Below are 23,554 nucleotides of genomic sequence, written 5' to 3'. Positions count from 1 at the left end.
AGAAGGTTGTAAATCTAGTCAGCTCCATCTTGGGCACTAGCCTACAAAGTACCCAGGACATCTTCAGGGAGCGGCGTCTCAGAATGGAAGCGTCCATTATTAAGGACCTCCAGCACCCAGGACATGCCCTGTACTCTCTGTTACCATCAGGTAGGACATACAGAAACCTGAAGGCACATACTTAGTGATTCAGAAACAGCTAATCCCCCTCTGCCATCCAATTCCTAAATGGACATTGAAGCTTTGGACACTACATCACTTTTTTTATATACAGTATTTATGCTTTTGCACGGTTTTTAAAAAAATATTCTCACTATACGTAATTGATTCACTTGTTTATTATTATTTTATTATTTTTTTCTCTCAGATTATGTATTGCATTGAACTGCTGCTGCTAAGTTAGCAAATTTCACATCACATGTCGGTGATAATAAACCTGATTCTGATTTAATTTGGCTTTTTTTTACACTGATCAACTGAAAAAGACTAATTTGTGTCAACGTGAAAACAGATCTCTACAAACTGATTTTAAATTAACTTCAAACATAAAACACAAAATAATTGAATGCATAAGTATTCACCCCCTTTAATATGACACACCAAATCATCACTGGTGCAGCTAATTGGTTTTAGAAGTTAAATGGAAATCTGTTTTTGAAGACCTTTGTGCAGTCAAGGTGTTTAAATTGATTGTAGCAAAAATACACCTGTATCTGGAAGGTCCAACCACTGATGAGTCAGTATCTTCGTAAAAGCCACATCATGAAGACAAAGGAAAATTCCAAGCAACCCTGCAAAAAAAGTTATTGAAAAGCACCCATCAGAAGATGGATGCAAGAAAATTTACAAGTCACTTGTATATTCAATAATCAAGAAATGGAAAGAATATGCCATAGCTGTAAATCTTCCTAGAGCAGGCCATCCTCAAAAACTGAGTGACTATGACTGAGGGGACTAGTGAGAGAGGCCTCTAAGAGACCTATGACAACTCTGGAGGAGTTACACGCTTCAGTGGCTGAGATGGGAGAGACTGTGCATACAACAACTGTTGTCTGAGTGCTTCACCAGTTGCAGCTCTATGGAAGAGTGGCAAAGAGAAAAAAGGCACTTCTTTAATGAACAAAACTCACATGAAATCTCAGCTAGAGTTTACTGGAAGGCATGTAGGAGACTCTAAAGTAAACTGGAAGAATGCTCCGTGGTCTGATGAAACCAAAATTGAGCTTTTTGGCCATCAGACTAAACGCTATGTTTGGTGTAAGCCAAACACAGCGCATCATCAAAAAGGCATCATCACTACCATGAAGCAAGGTGCTGGTGGCTGCTTCATGATGTGGGGATGCTTCATTGCAACAGGTCCTGGAAGGCTTGTGAAGGTGGAGGGTGAAAATGAATTCAGCAAAATACAGAGAAATCCTTGAGGAAAACCTGATGCAAGAGAACTGCAATTTGAGAGAAGATTTGTTTTCCAGCAATACAGTGATCCCAAGCATAAAGCCAAAGCTACACGGGATTAACTTAAAAACAGAAAAGTTAATGCCTTGGAGTGGCTAAGAGTATCCAGACCTCAATCCAATTGAGTATTTCTGGCTGGACTTGGAAAAAGGCTGTTCACTGACAAACCCCATGCAATCTGACAGAGATTAAGCAGTTTTGTAAAGAAGAATGGGGAAAAAATTGCAGTGTCCAGATTTGCAAAGCTGATGGAGACCTGTCCAGAAAAGATCCAGAGCATATGAAGTATCATGGATGTAGGTAGGAAGGGACTGACTAGGGAGGGGATAAGACAAAATCGATATATGTAGATATGAGTTCAGTGGGACAAGAACAAGCCGAAACAATGGATCTACCTGGACAAGTGGGTTTGTGGATCTTGGGCAGGAGGTAGAAACAGGAGGTGTGGGGTGCGGGAACTATGGCAGTGGATGGGAGATCCCCAGAGTTAATGATGTCTGTGTTGGTGTGGGAGATGATGGCCTGGTGCTTCTTAGTGGGCACTGGGCTTCAGCAAGGTAGAGGTCAGAAGGCCAGACTTTGCAGCGCCCCCTTTATCTGCTGGTTTGATGGTGAGGTTAGGATTAGATTGGAGGGAGTGAAGAGCAGAGTGTTAGGAAGGGGTGAAGTTGTAAAAGGAGAGAGGAGTGTTGAAGTTGAGACAGTTGATGTCCCATCAGTAGTTGGAAATGAAAAGGTGCAGAGCAGGCAGAAGACCAGGGTGGGGTATCCAGGAAGATGAGGCTGGCTGAAGACAGGAGAAGGGTTCATTGGTGCGGGGTGGAGAGTCCTTGCCTAAGAAGTAGGCTCTGAGATGGAGGCGGCGGAAGAAAAGTTCAGCGTAATGGTGGGTGTGGAACTCACTGAGGAGTGGGTGCAGGGGGACAAAGGTGAGGCTCTTACTGAGCACAGAATGTTCTGTCTCAGGGGAACGTCAGAGGGGATGGTTAAGACCTGGCATGGATGAGCCCTGGGATCGGAGGGGGGAAGGGGTTTGGTAGTATCTGATAGGAAGGGGAGTTTGGTGTGAGAGGAAGATGGGGTCTCTGAGGGCTTAAGAGCTGGTGGTGGGATATGAGCGAGATGGGATTATGATGTGGTGGTGGGGGAAGGTGAGGTGGGGGTTCCAGCAGCCGTGAGTGAAGAACTGGCCTGGTAGTCAAGACTGGAGTCTGGGTAGGGGGTTGTGCAATTGGCACTTTGAAGATGATTGAAGACGTTGGAACCTGCATTGATGGAGGTGGAGTCCGGGCTTTGAATCCGTTCTGGATCATTAGAGCCATCGAGGTCGGTTGCCGAGCTCCAGAATAACCTGACTTGTACTGATATAATTGTTCTGTCGTATTTCAGACAAAATCAAAAATGGATGAAAGGTGATTATTGTGGTTTTTTGTTTTGGGTGTTTTGAAATTAATACTGTGATGCCTGTGACCCTGGAGCACCTAATAAGAGCATTATTAGCAAAAAGGCTCATTGTTTATTGTCTGTCTGTTTTTTTTGAGGGACTATTGCTTTATATCTCCATTCCTTTAAAAAAAACTTTTATATATATAAAACATGGAACTAATGCTAGAGTATGTGGAACATTACAAATCAATTGACATCTGAAAGGCTGAAAGCTTCAGCTTCTAAGAGACCTCAGTTTTATTCCTAAGAAATGCATTCTTTTGTTTTATTAACTTTTCAAGAGTTAGGTAACACAGCAGTACAGTCAAGCCATTTGAAAAATTATCTGTTGAGCTGCAGTGATCATAATAATGATGCTGATTTGCATTCTGGTATCTTAAGTACATTTGACTGGCTTGCCACTGTTTATTACCGAAGCAGAGTATTCAATTACCTTTTGATACTATTGGCATGGTCATATTGATAACATACCATTAGTTTTATTGAATTTTATAACATAATTTTTCTCCTGCAGTCATCTTTAGTTCATCTGTTTAATCCTGCTGGGCACTGATTGTATTTCTTTTTCTTTATAGAACATTGCCTGGGTAAAGTCATATAACATCTGCTTTGAACTGGAAGATAGCAATGATATCTTCACTCAATTGTACAGAACACTTTTTCAAGTAATAAAGTAAGTTTTGCTTACAACTAGAATGAACTTGAAACAGAGGTTAGATTACCAAGCCAAGTCTACTTACTGCCTTGCATTCAGACCATATGACAGAGGAGCAGACTTGGGCCACTCTGCCCATCAAGTCTGTTCTGCCATGCCATCATGGTTGATTTATTATGCCTATCAATCCCATTCTCCTACTTTCTCCCTGCAACCTTTGATGCCCTTTCTAACAAAGAACCTATCAACCTCTGCTTTAAATATATTCAAAGAGATAGCCTCTAAAGCCGCCCGTGGCAAAGAGTTCCACGGATTCACCACATTCTGGGTACAGAAATGCCTCCTCATCTCTGTACTGAATGAATGTTCCTCTGTTCTGAGGCTTGCCCTTGGGTCCTAGACTCACCTGCTTGCACCATATCGATTCTATCTAGACCTTTCAGTATTTGATAGGTTTCAGTGAGATACCCATTCTTCTGAACTTCAGCAAGTAAAAGCTCAGATCCATTAAACAATCCTTATACATCGACCCTTTCAATCCTAGAATCTCCTCTGAACCCTCTCCAGCATCTTTTTCCAGCTGTCCAATATCCACTCTTACCTCCCTTTTACTGCTTATATATCTAGAAAAAATCTCTGATATCCTCTTTTTATATTATTGACTAGCTTACCTTCATATTTCCTCTTTCTCATTTATTTTTTGTTGCCTTCTGTTGGTTTTTAAAAGCTTCACAGTCCTCCAGCTACTCACTAATATTTGCTAGATTATATGCCCCCTATTTTGCTTTATTGCTATCTTTGAATTCCCTTGTCAGCCATGGTTTCATTCTCCCTTTAGAATACTACTACTTTGGAGTGTATCTATAGTCTGCTTTCCAAATTTCTCCCAGTAACTCCAGCCATTGCTGTTCTGTCATCCTTGCCAGTATTGCTTCCAATCAACTTTGGCCAGCTCCTCTTTCATGCCTCTGTAATTCCCTTTACTCTACTGTAATGCTGATACATCTCACTTTATCTTCTCCCTCACAAAGTGCATGGTGAATTCTATCATATTATGATCACTGCCTCCTAAGGATTCCTTTTACCTTAAGTTGTCTAATCAATTCCAGTTCATTACACAACACCTAATCCAGAATAGCTGTTCCCTGAGCAGACGCAACCATGAGCTGCTCTTAAAAAGCCATCTTGTAGGCGTTCTAGAAATTCCCTTCTTGGGATCCAGCACCAATCTGATTTTCTCAATACCTACATGTTGAAATTCCTTATGACAATTGTAACATTGCCCTAATACATAACTATTTCTATTTCCTATTGAAATTTATGTTCCACGTCTTGGCCACGGTTTGGGGGCCCATATAAAACTACCATAAGAGTCTTTGTACCCTTCAGTTTCTTAACTCTCCCCAGAAGGATTTTACACCTTTGATTTGATATTTTTTTTTTACCAACACAGCCACCCTCCACCTACCTGCCTGCTCTTTCAAAACAAGGTATCCTTGGATGTCAAGTTCCCAAATGTCATCTTTCATGTATGTCTTAGAGATGCTCACAATGTCATACCTGTCAATCTCGAACTGTACTACAAGATCATCTACCTTATTCTGTATACTATGTGCATTCAAATATAACAGTCCTATTTTCATCATCTTTTTCAATTTCTGTCCCCATGTTGCACTTGCCTCATTCCACTGACTGCAATTTTACCCTATCATCTGTCTGTCCTTCCTCACAGTCTCATTACACACTGTATTGACTTGATAAACAGCTACCCCATCCTTAGTCTTATCACTCTGGTTCCCATCATATTTCCAACACACTTTTAAAATCCTCCACAATATCTAGCAAACCTGCCCACCAGGATATTAGTCCTCTGGGTTCAGGTGTAACCTATCCTATTTGCGCAGGTCATAACCTTCTACAGAGGAGATTCCAATGATCCAGAAATCTGAAACCTTGCCCCTTGCACCACTTCCTCAGCCACTCATTCATTTGTATTATTATCCTATTCCTACACTGACTAGTACGTGGTACTGGGGTGTAACCTGGAGATGACTACTCTGGAGGTTCTGCTCTTCAGTCTCTAATTTCACATTCACTGTGCAGGACTTTGAAATCATTGTCCTGCTGGCTTTTTACCCCTCTCCAGTCACTTTTTCTACCATGACTTTTCTTTAGATAGTATTTCAAAAGACAGTTTAAAATTTATTCATCTTCCAGCTTAATTGCCACTGTTCCCTTCTTTAAACAGCTTAAAGCTTATTAAGGGTTTTAATTTCTTTATTTGACTGTGTGAAAATTTTCTGATGTGTTTGGCTGCTCATCTTACTTGATGACCTCATTGATTCTCTATATCTGACAGCAACTAATATTGGCCAGAGTGAACCTGTGGTGGAAGATAAATGTAATTCACTGTCAATGTTGAGCAACATTACTTGGCTGCTAAAAAATTTGGCCCTTTTTTTAAAAACTCACTGCAGTTATGTCAATATTTGAATATTATAAGGGCTGTCCTGGCTTACGAACACCCCACTTCTGGGCATCTTGCAGACGAATGAGCTTCCATAATATAAAATGTAATAGTCAAAGATCTGTATGTGGAGATGTTCATTCCTATGAACTGCAGAACTTGTTTCCTCAGAGTTGGTCTCATGCTCTTCACTTACAGTACTTGATCTTACATATGCTTTTGATGACGCTCATTATACAGTGGTGCTAGAAAGCTTGTGAACTCTATTTCTGCATAAAAATGACCTAAAATGTGATCAGATCTTCATGCAAGTCCTAAAACCGAATTAAATAAATAAGACAGAAAAACATTATATTTGTTCATTTATTTATTGAGAAAAATGATCCAATATTACATACATTTGTTGGAAAAAGTATGTGAACCTTTGGCGTAATACCTTCTACAAAAGCTGTTTGGAGACGGGTGTTCCAATCAATGAGATGGAGATGTGGACTGTAGAGGTGTCCAGCACTATATATTTAAAAAAAAGACACGCAAAGATGTGTTACTGACAGACCCTGCTCTTCTCAAGAAAGATCTATTTACGTGCATCATGCGTCGATCAAAACAACTTTCAGAAGACCTTAGTAGAAGAAGAATTGTAGAGCTGCATGAAATTGGAAAAGGCTACAAAAACATTTCATCAGTCCACAGTAAGAGAAATGAAGGGAAGTCAGTACTGTTGCTATTCTGCAAAGATCACACCAAGAGCACAACGTGCAATGCTGAAATAGGTAAAGAAGAACCCAAGAGTAACAGCAAAAGACATGCAGAAATCTCTAGAACTTGCTAAAGTCTTTTCACATGTCCACTATAAGGAAAAACACTGAACAAGAATAGTGTTCATGGAAGGACACCATGGAGGAAGCCATTGTTCTCCAAAATAAAACATTGCTGCATGTCTCAAGTTTGCAAAGAACCACCTCGATGTTCTACAACATTTCTGGAACAACGTTCTGTGGACAGATGAGACAAAAGTTGAACTTCTTGGCAGAAATGCATATAGTTTTGTGTGGAGAAAAAACAGCACTACACACAAACACCAAAACCTCAGCTCAGCTGTAAAGCATGGTGGAAGGAGCATCAAAGTTTGGGGCTGCTTTGTGCCTCAGGGCCAGGATAGCTTGCAGTCATTGAGGGAACAATGAATTCAAAATCATATCAAGACATTTTACAGGAGAATGTCAGGGTAGCAGTACGTCACCTGATGCTTAATAGAAATTGGATAATGCAACAAGAAAATGATCCGAAAGGCGAGAGTAAATCAACAATAGCATGGTTTAAAAAGAAGAAAATTTGTGCTTTGGAATGGCTGAGTCAAAGTCCTGTTCTTAATCCTGTAGAATTTTTGAGGAAGGATCTGAAACAAATAGTCCATGCCAGAGTTGAAGAAATTTTGTAAGGAGGAATGACCTAAAATTCCATCAAGCTAATGTGCAGGACTGACCAACAGTTACTGGAAATGATTGGTTGAAGTTATTGCTGTATAAGGAGGTCACACCAGTTACTGAAATACACATAATATTGGATCATTTTTCTCAATAAGTAAGTGAACAGGTATAATGCTTTTTGTGTTATTTAATTGGGTTTTCTTTATCTAGTTTTAGGACTTAGCATGAAGATCTGTTCACATTTTTTGCAGAAAGAGAAAACAATATTGTGAAGGTATAGTTACCATATCAATTAATATTTGAGTGTTTTCTGAATTATGGACAAATTGACCTTCAAAAATTAAACTTTTGTTTGCTGGAGTTTACCTGTAGTTTAACTAATGACCAAAACATGTATACTGTCTATAAAGATATTGCAAGCATATGATTGGTCCTCTTTATGATTAGAGAAAAAATTCTTTCTCTTTAACAAAGAAATATGGTTATCCTGGCACCATAGCTGAGAAAAGCTGGAACTGCATTGTTGGGGTTGTCTGTTTCTAAATTAAGATAAAATTGATTAGATTAGCTTTGTTTGTCACATTTACATTGAAGGATACAGTGAAATGCATCATTTGCATCAATGACCCACAATGTGAATATGTGCTGGGGGAAGCTCACAAGTGTCACCATGCTTCCAGTGCCAGCATAGCACGCCTACAATTTACTATCCTTTAGTAATCCAAGTATCTTTTTAGAATGTGGGGTAAAGGAGGAGAACCAGGAGGAAATCCATGTGGTCACAGGAAAATGCATAATCTCCTTTGGGGAATTCAATCCTGATTGTTTGTTCTAACCGCTATCCTACCATGATGCCTTTGTTAGTTAATTATGTTAGTGCGTTGCATAACCAGAATGCTTGAGAATTGTAAAGTAAATGGCAGAGAAGGCAGGTGCTGAAGGTTCATATTTGGAAAGATGTCAATCAAATAATAGAAACAAGGCTGGCAGGAAAATAATTGAATGTGGTAAATGACAAGCTAACAATTGAGTGATATTTACTGTGCTGACCAAGACCACTGTTTCATATAACTTGGTGAATGGGCAGTTTGTTGAAGAGTCGGTTGTACATATAGGTGAACAATCAAATGCACCACTACATGTAATTACAAACGAGAGAATCTGCAGATGCTGGAAATCCAAGCAACACGCAAGCACACGCACGCACGCACACACACACACACGCACACGCACCTACCCACCTACCGACCTACTGACCGACCGGAATTCAGCAGGCCAGGCATCTATGAAAAGAGTATAGTTAGCGTTTCAGGCTGAGACCCTTTATCAGGGCTTGTAGAAAAAAAGGATGAGGAGTCAGAGTTAGAAGGTGTGGGTAGGGGAGAATGAAACACAAGGTGATAAGACGAATCTGGGGGTTGGGTGGGTGGAGGGGGTGAGGTAAAGAGCTGGAAAGTTGATTGGTGAAATAGAAACAGGGCTGGAGAAGGGGGAATCTGATAGGAGAGGACAGAAGGCCATGGAAGAAAGAAAAGAGGGAGGAGCACCAGAGAGAGAGATGATGGGCAGGTAAGGAGATGAGGTGACAGAGGAAAAAGGGGATTGTGGAATGGTGAAGGGAGAGGGAGTTCATTACCATAAGTTCGAGAAATCACTATGCATGCCATCGGATAATTTTTTAACTACTTGGGATTCACATGCAGGCATGTGACCTCAGCGTGGAAGGTTTAAAAAGGGAAGCAATCTTCAGTGGTTTTTTTGATTCACAGCAAGCAGGCAACAGAACAAGTCGCCATTTTTTGGGAGAAAATTCAGATTTTTTTTTTAAACTGCTTGGGATAAAAGGCATGACTGCGCAGGCGCGTGACCTCAGAGTGCGGAAGACTTAAAAAGAACACCGCCATATCCAGTGGGCAGTGGAGTGAGAGGGTGCAGAATGATAGGGCTTTGGCTCAACAGACTTAGGCGGAAACGGGAAGCGGCTTCCAGCGACCTTTGAGTCTGATAGTGAAGGAGTGAGTTACAGGTTTACTTAGTAATAACAGTAGCATTAGAGGTATGCATCTAGGATTAGTGTTGTGCTTGGAGTGCCAGATGTGGAGGCTCTGGGAGACTCTCAGCCTCCTCAAGGATTACATCTGCACCAGGTGCATTGAGATGAGGCTCCTTAAGGTACGTGTTAAGGATCTGGAGCTGCAACTTGATGACCTTCAGCTAATTAGGAAAAGTGAGGAGGTGATTGATAATACCTATAGAGAGATGGTGGACAGCACCTCTGTGACAGTCCCCCTCAGAAATCGATATATTGTTTTAGATACTGTTGGAGAGGTTGACCTGACAGAGGAAGACCACAGCAAACAGGACTCTGACACTCTGCCCAGTGTCGTGATCAAGAGAGCAAGGAGAGATGCAGTAGTTATAGGGGATTCCATAGTGAGGGGAATAGACAAAGAGATTCTGCGAGCCAGGATGGTGTGTTGCCTCCCTGCTGCCAGGATACTGGATGTCTCAGATCAGGTCCAGAGCATTCTGAGGAGAATGCGCGTGCAGCCAGAAGTTGGTACCAATGTTGGTACATGTTGGTACCAATGACATAGACAGAAAAAGAGAGGAGGTCCTAAAGGAAGATTACTGGGAGCTAGGAAGAAAATTTAAAAGCCGGACCTCCAGAGTAGTAATTTTAGGATTACTGTGTGAGCCATGCGCTAATGAAGGTAAGAGTAGCAGAATTAAGCAGAGGAATTTGTGGCTAAATAACTGGTGCAGTGGACAGGGCTTCAAATTCTTGGATCATTGGGATCTATTCTGGGAGAGGAATGACTTGTATAAAAATGATGGGTTAAACCTGAACTCAAAGAGTACTAATATCCTGGTGGGATTGTTTAATATAGATGTTAGGGAGGGTTTAAACTAAGTTGGCAGGGAGAAGGAAACCAGGGTGTTAGGGTCAAGAAAGAGGAAAATAGGAATAAGTCAAAGATGCTGTGCAGCAAAAATGGCAAGAAGGACTGGCAGGTGAATAGATAGAGTAATTTGCTGTGCGATTAAAAATATAGCAAAATTGGTAACATACTGATCTAAATGTACTGTACTTAAATGCACACAGCATTATAAATAAAGTGGATGACCTTGTTGTACATGTAACCCCCGGGTCACCTCAGGCTCGCTCAGCTCGTTCTCGTCTAGGGGGAGCAGCCTTCGGCCCCGCCAAACTGGGTAATCAGCTGATGTGGATGCTGTGTGATGTCCCCGTCTCGCCCAAAAACAGACAGTACACCATAAGCAATTAAATGAGTACAATTTATAAAGGTTACTATAACTAAGTGATTAATAACGATACAGTATATATGAAGAGAAAAACTAAAGAAAAGGCGCCAAACTTATCAAAGTCCAAACCACTTCGTGCACAACCGTTGGAGCTCAATTACTGAAGTCTTCTGGCCACCATTCGATCCCCTTCGAACTCCTCGACTCGCAGCTCAGGACCCTCCGAGTGGTCAACCAAGCACATCTAGCTTCATCCTCCCTTCTCGGAGTATCTCCTGGCCTCGGACCCCCGCTTGGGGTCCGTTCCTCGCCCAGCTTACAGCATTGCGTCCTCTCTCTCGACCCCCTCACGCCGATCTGCCCAAAAGCCTGTCAGCAAAAGCTTACAGACTCAGAAGAAAGACCATTAATCCCCATTTGGTTTACAAAGGAATACAATTCTCATTATCAGTAAATTTTAACCCAATCAAGCTTCCAGCACTCTCTCACAACAAAGGAGCATTCCTGTTTTTAACAAAACAAAGAAGCCCTTTTGATTACATACACAGTAACAAAGAAAAAAGAAGAAACCCCCTTTACATACAGCTACAGGTTAAAAGATACGACATTGTGGCCATCATTGAGTCATGGCTAAATGATGGATGTGATTGGGAGCTGAATGTCCAAGGATACACAGTGTTTAGGAAAGATAAGAAGGTATGTAAAGGGGGTGATGTGGCCCTGATGGTAAGCAACAATATCAAATCACTAGAAAGAAGGGACATAGGATCAGAAGAGGTAGAATCCTTATGGGCCGAGTTAAGAAATGGCAAGGGTAAAAAGACACTAGTAGCAATTATATACAGGCCTCCAAACAGCAGCCAGGATGTGGACTGCAAGTTACAGCTGGAAATAGAAAAAGTGTGTCAGAACAAAAATGTCAAGATAATTATGGGGAATTTTAATATGAAAGTGGATTGGTAAAGTCAGGAAGGTACTGGATCTCAGGAGAGGGAGTTCGTAGAATGCCTACGGGATGGCTTTTTGGAGCAGCTTGTCCATAAGCCCACCAGGGGATCGGCTGTTTTGGATTGGGTGGTGTGTAATGAACCTGAGGCGATTAGGGAGCTGGAGGTAATGGAACCACTTGGAAGTAGTGATCATAATATGAGTTCAGTTTCAAATTTGAAAAGGAGAAGCTGGTATCAGGTGTATCGATATTTCAGTGGAACAAAGGAAATTGCAGTGATATGAGAGAGGAACTGGCCCATGGTGATTGGAAAAGTAAGCTTGATGGAGGGATGGTAGAGTAGAATTGGATGAAATTCCTACAAGAAATAAAGTGCAGGAAAAATATATTCCAAGAAAAAAGAAAATCATGAATGGGAAAAATGGCACAAATGTGGCTAACGAGAGAGGTTAAGGCTAAAATAAAAGCAAAAGAGACGGCATACAAGGAAGCAAAAATTAGTGGGAAAACTGAGGACTGGATGACTTTTTAAAAACTTACAGAAGGAAACTGAGAAACTCATTAGGAAAGAAAAGGTAAGTCTAAGGACTAAGGATAGATAAGTCTCCCGGACCGGATGAGGTGCACCCACGGGTTCTGAAGGAGGTCGCTTTGGACATTGTGAAGGCATTGGAAATGATCTTCCAGGAATCAATAGACAGTGGCATGGTTTAGGAGGACTGGAAGGTCACAAGTGTAGTTCCGCTGTTTAAGAAAGGAGGGAGGCAGCAAAAAGAAAATTACAGACCTATTATTCGGACATCGGTAGTTGACGAGGTTATGAAACACCTCTAGGTGCATGATAAGATAGGCCCAAGCCAGCATGGTTTCATGAAGAGAAGATCCTGCCTCACCAACCTATTGGAATTTTTTGAGGTAATCTCAAATAAGATTGACAAAGGAGAGGCTGTGGATGTTGTGTATTTGGATTTTCAAAAGGCCTTTGATAAGGTACCACATAAGAGGCTGTTTAATAAGATGAGAGCCCATGGAATTACAGGAAAGATATAGGAATGGGTAGAGCATTGGCTGATAGGCAGAAAGCAAAGGGTGGGAATAAAGGGATCCTATTCTGGTTGGTTGCCGGTTACTAGTGGTGTTCTGCAGGGGTCAGTGTTGGGGCTGCTTCTTTTTACATTGTACAGTCGGCCCTCCACCCCCCGTGGATACCAAAATTTGCGGATGCTCAGTCCCTTATTTGACATGTATCAGTGTGGTGGTCTTTAGGACCCAGCAGAACCCAGGACTTTATTTAACATGTCTCAGTGCGGTGGACATTAGGACCTGCCGGCGCAGCTCTGAATTCGCAGTGTTTCTGTTTACGAAAATAATCACGATCGCAATTGAAAATAAGGTGGAAGTAATAAAGCGATCAGAAAGAGGTGAAACGTCATTGGAAAAGCATTAGGCTACAGTTGGTCAACGATCGGAACAATTTTAATGGAGAATGTGAAAGGCCCTGCCCGATGAAAGCTACAATTATTACTAAGCAACGCAGTGGTGAAATTATTGAAATACATGTTTCTTAAGTGTTTTATATGTATGGAAAGGTAAAATATATACTATATACTAAGAAAAACATTTGAATAACTGACGCAAAATAATACTGGATGTACCTGTTCCAACTTAAAGACAGACTCAGGAATGGAACTCATTCATAACCCAGGGATTGCCTGTACTTTTAAGTCATTTCTAGATTACTTATAATACCTAATACAATGTAAATGCTATGTAAATAGTTGTTATACTGTATTGTTTAGGGAATAATGACAAGAAAAAATAGTCTGTACATGCTCAAGCAACGAGTGCTGGAGAGAGAACTTCCGGGTTTTCCCGATCCACAGTTGGTTGAATCTGCACATATGGAATCCACAGATAAGGAGGGCTGACTGTATATCGATGATTTAGATTATGGATTAAATGTTTTTGTGGCTAAGTTTGTGGATGACACTAAGGTAGGTAGAGGAACAGGAAGTGTTGGAAGAAACGGAAAGGTTGCAGAGAGACTTGGTCAGTTTAGGAGAGTGGGCAAAGAAATGGCAGGTGAGATACAGTGTTGAGAAATGTATGGTTGTACATTTTGGTGGATTATTATTTAGATGGGGAGAAAATTCAAAAATCGGAAGTGCAAAGGGACTTGGGGGTCCTCATGCAGGATACCCTAAAGGTTAACCACCAGGTTTGATCGGCAGTAAGAAAAGTGAATGTTATGTTGGCATTCATTTCAAGAGGAATAGTGTATAAGAGTAAGGAGGTGTTGATGAGGCTCTATGGGGCACTGGTGAGACCTCATTTGGAATACTGTGTGCAGTTTTGGGCCCCCTGTCTTAGAAGGGATGTACTGATGTTGGAGAGAATTCAGAGAAGATTTACAAGGATGATTCCTGGAATGCAGGGGCTAATATCTGAGGAGCGTTTGTTGGCTCTTGGACTGGATTCATTAGAGTATAGAAGAATGAGAGGGGATCTCATAGAAACATTTTGAATGTTGAAAGGGTTGGAGAGAGTAGATGTGGAAAGGCTGATTCCCTTGGTGGGTGAGTCCACAGTCTTAAAATTAGAGGGTACCCATTTAAAACAGAGATGAGGAGAAGTATTTTTAGCCAGAGGGTCGTGGATTTATGGAATTCGTTGCCACATACAGCTGTGAAGGCCCGATCATTGAGGGTGTTTAAGGAGGAGATTGTTAGGTATCTAATTAGTCAGGGTATCAAGGGATATGGGGGGAGCAGCCAGAAATTGGAACTAGATAGGAGAATAGTTTAGCTCGTGGTGGAGCCTGAGGAGGAAAACATGCAGCTGGATTCAAGGCAACTAAAGACCACCTATTACTCTTGCTGTGGGGAATGCATAAAGAGATGTGCTGAAATCTTGTTGATGTAGAAAATCTCAGAATTATTGAACTAAGAGCATCTGCCTATAATCTGAAGGGTAAATGAGGGCTTGATTAATGTTGCCATCTTCTAATAGTGGTTCAGGATTTTTACCTGAGTGAAACATTCCTTCATTAAAAATAACCTTGAGTTTAAAGCTCTGTTGAAGGCTCCTGGCCATCCTAGAACACTGATAACCCAGCAACTGGAGATGGTCTACTTTCTACTAAACAGTGAATGAACTGGAATACCACATCCTTTTTCAAGGCTTGTTACCTTTCTTTGAGAGTTGTAATAAAAATTTAGTTATGATACACAGTTGAGAAGGAGGTTGTGTAATATGGTGAAGGCCATTGATTATGTCAGCATATTAAGTGGAAGTCAACAACATGTATACAAGCAGTATTTGGCTGAAGTTGTGCTTCACTAATGTCCAAGACTGGATGATTTTGATGTACCACCTCCAGAGAAATGCTCCATGTAAAGAAAGTAATGCTAGATCTCTTCTAAAAGAAAAAGTGACACCCAGATCCCAATTCCCAGTAGTATGAGCTATAGCTTGGCTTACACACTTAGCATTAGCCTCTTCCACTTTCTCTCCTAATGTCTTTATGATTTAATTTTTGTCAGTTTCCAGTGCATTCTGCATGCTCACTGTTTAATAATTTAATGCCTTTTGTTTATCCTCAATGAGGCCCTCACTTATGCTCATAGGCAGAAATATAATGCTTTCAGTAATTAATCTCCATTTATGCATAATGTTTTTGAACTGATTTATTTCACACTAAGATACCCAGAGACATATCCTGACTGCTAAGTGAGGTATCATTGTACTATACTTTGGTTTCCAAAGGTATTTGATATTAAGGGAAAACTAAAGGTCGTGTTAGTCAAGGTAAATTGGCATGGAAGGAATGCGGAAAAAGACAGCAAATATCTTTTCTAATTGTGACATGTAACAAGAGGTGTCACAGGGATCAGTAGTAGGGCCTTAGCCTTTTACAATGTATGTAAATAACTTGGAATAAAGACACAAGATGGAGTGGCTAAATCTGTGGTTGATACAAATGTGGGTAAGAGAGCAAGTCATGAAGAGGATATAGGAAAGAATGAAAAGGGATATGGGTAGGTTGTTAATGGGCAGAGATCTGGAAAATAAAGTAGGGGAAAGAGGAAATTAATTTTGGCAGGAAGAATATAATATCTAAAGTGCTGAGAGATTGCAGGATTCAGCGATGCAAAAGGATCTGGGTTTTCCAGCAAGTGATTTGCAAAAAGTTATTATACAGGTATTATAAGTAATTGGGAGATCTAACAGTGATGCTGTTTATTGGTGGGGGAATTTAGTATAAAAGTAGGGAGGTCACACTACTGTTGGTGGTGATGGCTCCTTGGACCATCAGGCTTGATCGGTCTTGATTGCATTGGCTCTCTGACATGGAGACGTATGTTGCTTAGGGAGATGGTGTTGACCAACCTTCTATTTCATCAACCAGTATCATTCTGTCTTGGCATTGAGTCTTTGAGCTTTGAAATAGCATTAATCTTGATGAACTGACTGGTACTGCATTGAGACCCCCTCCACACCCCACCTTCTACCTCCACCACCCCTGGCTCCCAATTCATCGTTGTTGATGCTTTTGTACTCCAGGATGCCCTTTAGAGTATCTTTGTGCCCCAGCATTTGCCTATCCTTTGAGCATAGGTCAATGCAGAGCATAGAGATGGATTTGATACTGGTGGGCACAGCCTCAGTTATGCTTACACTTGATTCCCAGGATATGTAGGCTATCTGCAGCTGTAATGGAGGTTGATGAGACTGCACCTGGATTAATGTATTCAGTATCAGTTTCCTTATTTAAGCATGGGTGTTGATGTCAGGTGCATTTTGGGGAATGTTCATTTGACAAATATCTTGAATGGGTGTTATGAAAAATAGTTGAATAGGCTCAGCTTGTATGTGCTGTAGCTTAGAGTGATAGGGGCATTGAATGAAGCATAATGGGTCTTGACAATGTAGATTTGGAGAGGATGTTTCTTGTGGGGGGGGATCTAAACTCGATTCTTTTAAAAAAAAAATTAGTGATTGCTCACTTAAGAAAAGGAGAAGTTATTTTTTGCTTTTGGCAAGTTGCTGGAATCCTTTTAGGACTGAGTAGTACAGCACAGGCAGAGTGTTGTGCCAAATCAGCTAAAAAGCAAATTAAAAAATGCCTGAACTCTGATCTCTCTACCGCCACCATGTCCATATCCCTCCACTTTCCTTTCATACACATGCCGATTCAAAAAATCTCTTGAAATGGATTTACCTCTACCACCATTCTAGGCAGTGGATTCCAGACATCCATGAGTCTCTGAGTGAAAAAACCTTGCCTCTCACATTCCCCCCTGAACCTAAACCCTCTCACCTTCAGAGCATGCCCTCTGGTATTTGACATTCTTGGGGAAACAAATACTCTGTCCTCTCTGTCTGCTTCCCATAATCTTCTAAACCTGTATCAGATCTCCCCTCAGCCTCCAACACACCAGAGAAAATAGACCAAGTTTATCTAGCCTCTTGTGATGGCACGAGCTTTCAAAACCAGGCAGCATCCTGGTAAACCTGTTCTGTACCCTCTCCAAAGCCTCAACATTCTTCCTACAGTTGGGTGACCAGAATTGTACACAGTACTCCAGATATAGCCTAACCCAGAGTTTTATGAAGTTGCAACATAACCTCTTGACTTTTGAACTCAAGTACCTCAACTAATAAAAGCAAACATTCCATAAGCCTTCTTAACCACCTTTTAGCCTCTTTTAAGGAGCTATGAACTTTGATCACAGAATCTCTCTGCTTAGCAACACTGTTAAAGGTCTTGCCCTTAATAGTGTATTGTCTCCTTGCATTTGCCCTTCTGAGGTGCAACCCTTTACATTTATCTGCGTTAAACTCCATCAGCCATTTCTCAGCCCATATCTACAACTGATCTATATCATGCTGTATTGTTTGCCAGTTTCCCAAACTATCCACAGCTCTCAATCTTGGTATCATCTGCAAATTTACTAACCTGTCAGATGTCTTACTAAAATCCATGTAGACAACATTTGCTGCCCTACTCTCATCAGTCTCTCTCATCAGCTTGTCAAAAAAACTCAGTCAAGTTGGTAAGGCACGACCTGTCATCCGCAAAGCCATGCTGGCTCTCCCTAATTAGACTATGATCTTTTAAAAATCAATGTCAGCCAAATTGGTGTACTCCGTTCCTATTTCATATGTATGGTTGTATGTGTGACACATTCCTTGAAGCAAGATTCATAGTTGTCATTTCCTATTCTCTTTGCTTAACAGGAAGCTAATTTACATCAAGAAGGCAGCCAGTTATTTGGTCCATTGGCTTACTTAATACATTGTGAATTCTTCAGAGGTTGAGCTTTAATGCTATATTTTGTATCCACTAAGATCAGTCTTGACACTTCTTGCATCTCCATCTGTAGAACTGGTCCATCCAAGTGCTTGAATCCTCCATCAGGCTTGCACTGAGTACTTGGATGTGAAGTACTTGAGTAGTGCAAAATTCCATACTTAAACAGTGCTGCTTGCTAGTTACTGGAATGTCATTTAGTGTTCAAACTCAAAATCAGCTTGTTTCAGAAAACATACTAAAAACAAAAGGCATATAATTAGCAAGGAGTACTGGAAGGGAATGGGAAGAATGAGTGCAAAAATGTGATCGGAAGGTGCTTATCAGAACATACTTCAGTTTGTTGAGGCCCTTCGTTGGTCGGGTTCAACCATGGATATTGCTTCTTAGCTGTCTGTGATACGCAAGGCAGGGTGGTACGATATGGAGAGCGAGCTGTTGCCATGCAGCAGACTCCCCCTCAACACAGCTGATGAATCCAAAGGAATGGCAGATATAGTTATAGTTTGGCACCAGTGGTGGTACAATAGTTGCCAGTCAGCTTTAAACTCATTGTAGGGCTGCCTTAGGGACTTCACCTCCAGACTCCCCTGTTTACTCCTGAAACCTTCCCCATGAGTGGGTATAGCTGCAAAGCAGTGGAGGTTTGAGATCAGAGTTTTCCTTCTCCTAGATGAGCTCCCAACCATGACTGACGAGCCCCAGCTGCCCAAACCGATTGGTTTTAAGACTCCAGTAACCAACCCCTCACCCCCCTTGCCCCTTCTCCTATCAGTAGAAATGGTGCCACTAGGCTTAGAAGCTAAGTTATACATGAAGGCTATGAGCTGGACTTGGTTGTCGAAGGCTATTTGAGACGCACACCCCTTTGGGAACATTTAATAGTTGGTGGGAGCTTATCCAGCTACGACAACCTCAAGGACTTCAATACCAGAAACCTAGTAAATAACCTGGATCAACAGAAAGCAAAAACAATCTAACCACTACTGGAAAAAGCAAAATGTGGATTCAAAAATAATAGGAATAGCATGTTAGTATTCCTAATTTTATGCCTTTCAGTTGAGATAGATAAGAAGAATTGGAAATAGGGGTGCAGTGTGTTTGAAAAGGAAAATTTACTGCAGGTACAGCATAGCAATGATTATGGGCTGATGACTTAATAGTTTATGAATATTCTTTATGCCAGCATAGAGAAGGGATACAACAGTTCCCAAATCTATGTTGTTTGTATGTTGGTGTGTGTGGGGGAGGGGAAGAATACTATTGATAGTATTGGCACCTCATCAAAAACAAGTAGAGCCACAGGTGTTGCTGTGTATAAGCCACATTTGATTCAGTGCCGTGTCTCTCTTTGTATGTTAGTTTCAACTGTGTTTGCTACATGTACAATGCCAGCTGTATTGCCTATCTGAATACTCTGTTAACACATCAAAATTTCTACTTGTTTTATGCTCTTGAAGTACTGTATATATGCAAATTGTTAATATTAATCATAATCATTTCTGATAGCTTTTATACCCATTGTGCAATTTCACTTGATACAGAACATTCATATGTAACAAACATTCTGTTTCTACAGGCAATCCACAAGTTAATTTTGTCTGACCTATTCAACTTTTCCCTATATCTCAGGTCTTCAAGTCCAAACATTCTTGTAAATTTTCTTTGCACTCTATCAATTTTATTGATATCTTTCCTGTAGGTAGGTGTTTAGAACTACACATAATACCCCAAATTAGGCCTCATCTATGGAGGAACTCAGCAGGTCAGGCAGCATCCGTGGAAACGAACAGTCAAGGTTTCGGGCTGAGACCCTTCATCAGGACTGAAGAGGGAGGGGGCAGGGGCCCTATAAAGAAGGTGGGGGGGAGATTCGGAAGAAGAAGGCTGGTAGGTGCCAGGAGAAAAACCAGTAAGAGGAAAGATCAAGGGGTGGGGGAGGGGATAGGCAGGAAAGGTGAAGAAGGAATATAAGGGGAAAGCACTATGGGTAGCAGAAGGAGGCAGAATCATGAGAGAGGCAGCTGGAGGAGGAAGCAGAGTGAAACTGGGATGGGGGAAGGGAGAGGGAGGGTATTACCAGAAGTTGGAGAATTCAATGTTCATGCCAAGGGGCTGGAGACAACTCAGACGCTATATGAGGTGTTGCTCCTTCAACCTAAGTTTGGCCTCATCATGGCAGTAGAGGAGGCCATGTATGGACATATCTGAATGCGAATGTGAAGCAGAGTTGAAGTTGGTGGCAACCGGAGCGGAGGTGCTCAATGAAGCAGTCCCCCAATCTGCGTCGGGTCTTGCCGATGTAAGTGCTGCACCTGTCTATACACCTCCTCTCTTATCACTATTCAGGGCCCAAAACAGTTTTTCCAGGTGTGGCAACACTTCACTTGTGAGTCTGTTGGGGTCATCTATTTCATCCGGTGCTCCCGGTGTGGCCTCCTCTACATCGGTGAGACCCAACGCAGATTGGGGGATGCTTTGTCGAGTACCTCCGCTCCGTCTGCCACAACAGACAGGATCTCCCGGTTGCCACCAACTTCAACTCTGCTTGACATTCCCATTCAGATATGTCCATACATGGCCTCCTCTACTGCCATGATGAGGCCAAACTCAGGTTGGAGGAGCAACATCTCATATACCGTCTGGGTAGTCTCCAGCCTCTTGGCATGAACATTGAATTCTCCAACTTCTGGTAATACCCTCCCTCTCCCTTCCCCCATCCCAGTTTCACTCTGCCTCCTCCTCCAGCTGCCTCTCTCATGATTCTGCCTCCTTCTACAACCCATAGTGCTTTCCCCTTAGATTCTTTCTTCACCTCTCCTGCCTATCCCCTCCCTGCTTCCCCTCCCCCACCCCTTGATCTTTCCTCTTATTGGTTTTTCACCTGGCACCTGCCAGCCTTCTTCCCACTCTCCCCCCACCTTCTTTATAGGGCCCCTGTCCTCTCCCTCTTCAGTCCTCACAAAGAGTCTCGGCCTGAAACCTTGACTGTTTCCACGGATGCTGCCAGACGTGCTGAGTTCCTCCAGCGTGTTGTACGTGTTGCTTTGACCACAGCACCTGCAGTGTACTTTGTGTTTAGGCCTCGTCAATGTTTTGTACAACTTCAACATAACCTCCCTACTCCTATACTCATTAATGTATGGAGGCTAATGTGCCAAGAGGATGGCGGGGTGAAGATGTGTCTCTTCCAAAGGAGGTAGAGGGGGCTTCCTCCTCTGCTAGCCTGCATTTCACCCTTGGGCAAGGTGTAGCACCTGCTTAGCCCCCTGATCAGGATTATGTGAAGCCATGGGAGCAGATGGTGGATGGTTGTAGGAGCAGCTGGTTATGCGACCACTGACACTAGGCAGACAGTTTCTGAAGAGTATTGATAATAGCTGGGGTCATCTGTCCTGTAATGACACTGCCTAGAAGAAGGCAATGGCAAATGATTTCTATAGAAAAATTTCCCAAGGACCATCATGGACGTGGAAAGACCATGATTGCCCATGTCATATGACAGGGCACATAATGAACAAATGTACCACAACTCCTCTCTATGACCCCATCTACCTGTTTCTTTCAAGGAATTATGATTCTGTATTCCCAGTGTCCTACCATTCACCTCAATAGTCATACCATTGTTTCTTTTCCCAAAGAGAGAGTGAGGAGAATAATTCTTCAATTCATAGAAACAATGTATGTGCATTAGATTTTTGTATTTATAATATTGTAGGAGCTTTTGCATGTGTAGGTATGACCAAAAACTGGGTGTTCGTAACTGGGGTATGACCTATATACTGTCTCTGAGCATCTAACATTTACATTCCACCCTGCATCTAAAGGATATTGAAAGATTATGGCCAATGCCTTCACAAATTTAATCATTTGCTTATCTTGGCAACCTTAAGAAGCATTTTATCTGGACTACTATACCTCTGTAAATTCTAAGCCTCTGCAGGAATGGAACCACCTGCTTTACATCTTTTCTTATATGATACAAGTGGATGGCATTGCAGGTTTAAAATCGTATTATTAATGATAAATTTGGCTCATTTATAGGCAGACCATTATCATTTCTTGTTCAGGTTAGAAATACAGCAAAAATATAGAGGTAACATCACTGAAGAAACAAATTTGAAAACAAGAGTTTAAGGAGCTAGTGAAAGTATGTCTTACTGAACTATTTTCTTGGAATGCATACAATCTTGGGGATTGTATATACTTGCTTTCTGAGAGGAAGATGATGCTGAGCCTCTGAATTGATGCAGTCTTCGCAGCGTGATATGGTTGAATTAGGAAATTCTGTATTTAGATCTTGTATTAAATTTGAAAAGTTATGGAGACCATTTATTCAACATTTTCATATGATGTAATATGACCCTTTGCCAAGTACATTTGATTTCCCAGCTTTTAGCTTATGTATTTTGAGAGGACCGGAAGTGACGGCATTGATGAATACTTATTTTTGTGAGATATTATAAACAGCCCACTTTTTTTTTTTCCTTCTCTTTTGTTTGTTTTTTTTTCTTTTATATTACTTATTAGCTATAGTTATTAGATTAGATTAGTTAGTTCTGCATTATATAAATGTTTTTGTTTTTTTTTTCTTTCTTTTTTCTGTTTTTTTTATATTATACATTATGAAATATTTAGATTTACTATGTCCATACATATATCTTATGGCTTATGTCTTGGTAAACTCATTTATATTGTAACTATTATGTATGTTTTTTTTTCATATGTAATGGAATGTGTATGTTGGTAATTTCTTTATCAATATATCATCTGTATTCTGTCCATATTATTAATATTAATAAAAAGATTTAGAAAGAAAGAAAGAAAAGATCTTGTATAATGACAGTTTATACTGGTCATAAATCTTGATAAATTCATTAACTACATTAAATCTGATTCTTTTCTTTTTGAATACTTTGCAGCAATGGCCATAACCAAAAAGTTCACATGCACATGGTGGATTTGATGAGTTCCATTGTTTGTGAGGGAGACACTGTGTCTCAGGAACTTTTGGATACAGTTCTTGTCAACCTTGTGCCAGCTCATAAAGTAAGTAAGCAATATTATTTTAAAGATTGCAAAATAGTAAAAATACTTCTTGAATTCAAGGATAAGTTAAACTTAGAACAGATTGTTTTGATTGTGTAGGCAAATTACATTTTCAGTGAGAACTTATAACAAGAAAAATCATTTGAAATATGCATTTTACTATCTTAAAGTTAATGTACTGTATTAATCTTATAATAACTTGCCTTTTAGATTGAAACCTTCAATTTGATAATCTTTTTACATCAGTTGTGATCTCAGTAAATTTAAAATGCTATTAATAACGGAATAATATTTGATGAAACTTGCTCTGTAGTTCAAGTGTATGTGTGGTTCATTATTTTCCTTCTGAAATTCTATAACTTAAACATTATGTATACCATGCCAAAATTCTACATCAGGGTTTCTTACCCTTTTTTTAAATGCCAGGGACCCCTTTGTTAGTCTGGTGAAGCCTATGAACCCTTTTTCAGAATAATGTATTTAAATATATAAAGTAAAATTCATAGGATTACAAAAGAAACCA

The 23,554-nt window shown here is 40.8% G+C and overlaps 1 protein-coding gene across 3 annotated transcripts in view; it reads left to right on the top strand.

The window, feature by feature from the left end:
* LOC132391212 (sister chromatid cohesion protein PDS5 homolog B-like) overlaps window positions 1-23,554 on the top strand; it is a 278,188-nt gene that overhangs the window by 88,803 nt on the left and 165,831 nt on the right. For all 3 annotated transcript variants that reach the window (XR_009511122.1, XM_059964116.1, XM_059964115.1), the window contains 2 exons: window positions 3,477-3,574; window positions 22,905-23,031. Coding sequence is in view for 2 of the 3 variants with exons in the window: in XM_059964116.1 (XP_059820099.1) it covers window positions 3,477-3,574; window positions 22,905-23,031 (225 nt within the window). In the remaining variant the exon portion in view is untranslated. The remainder of the gene's footprint in view (window positions 1-3,476; window positions 3,575-22,904; window positions 23,032-23,554) is intronic.

Source organism: Hypanus sabinus, chromosome 3, assembly GCF_030144855.1.
Source record: "Hypanus sabinus isolate sHypSab1 chromosome 3, sHypSab1.hap1, whole genome shotgun sequence".
Lineage (NCBI taxonomy): Eukaryota > Metazoa > Chordata > Chondrichthyes > Myliobatiformes > Dasyatidae > Hypanus > Hypanus sabinus.
Note: the sequence above shows the minus strand (reverse complement) of the source record. Positions and strands in the feature narration are given on the sequence as shown.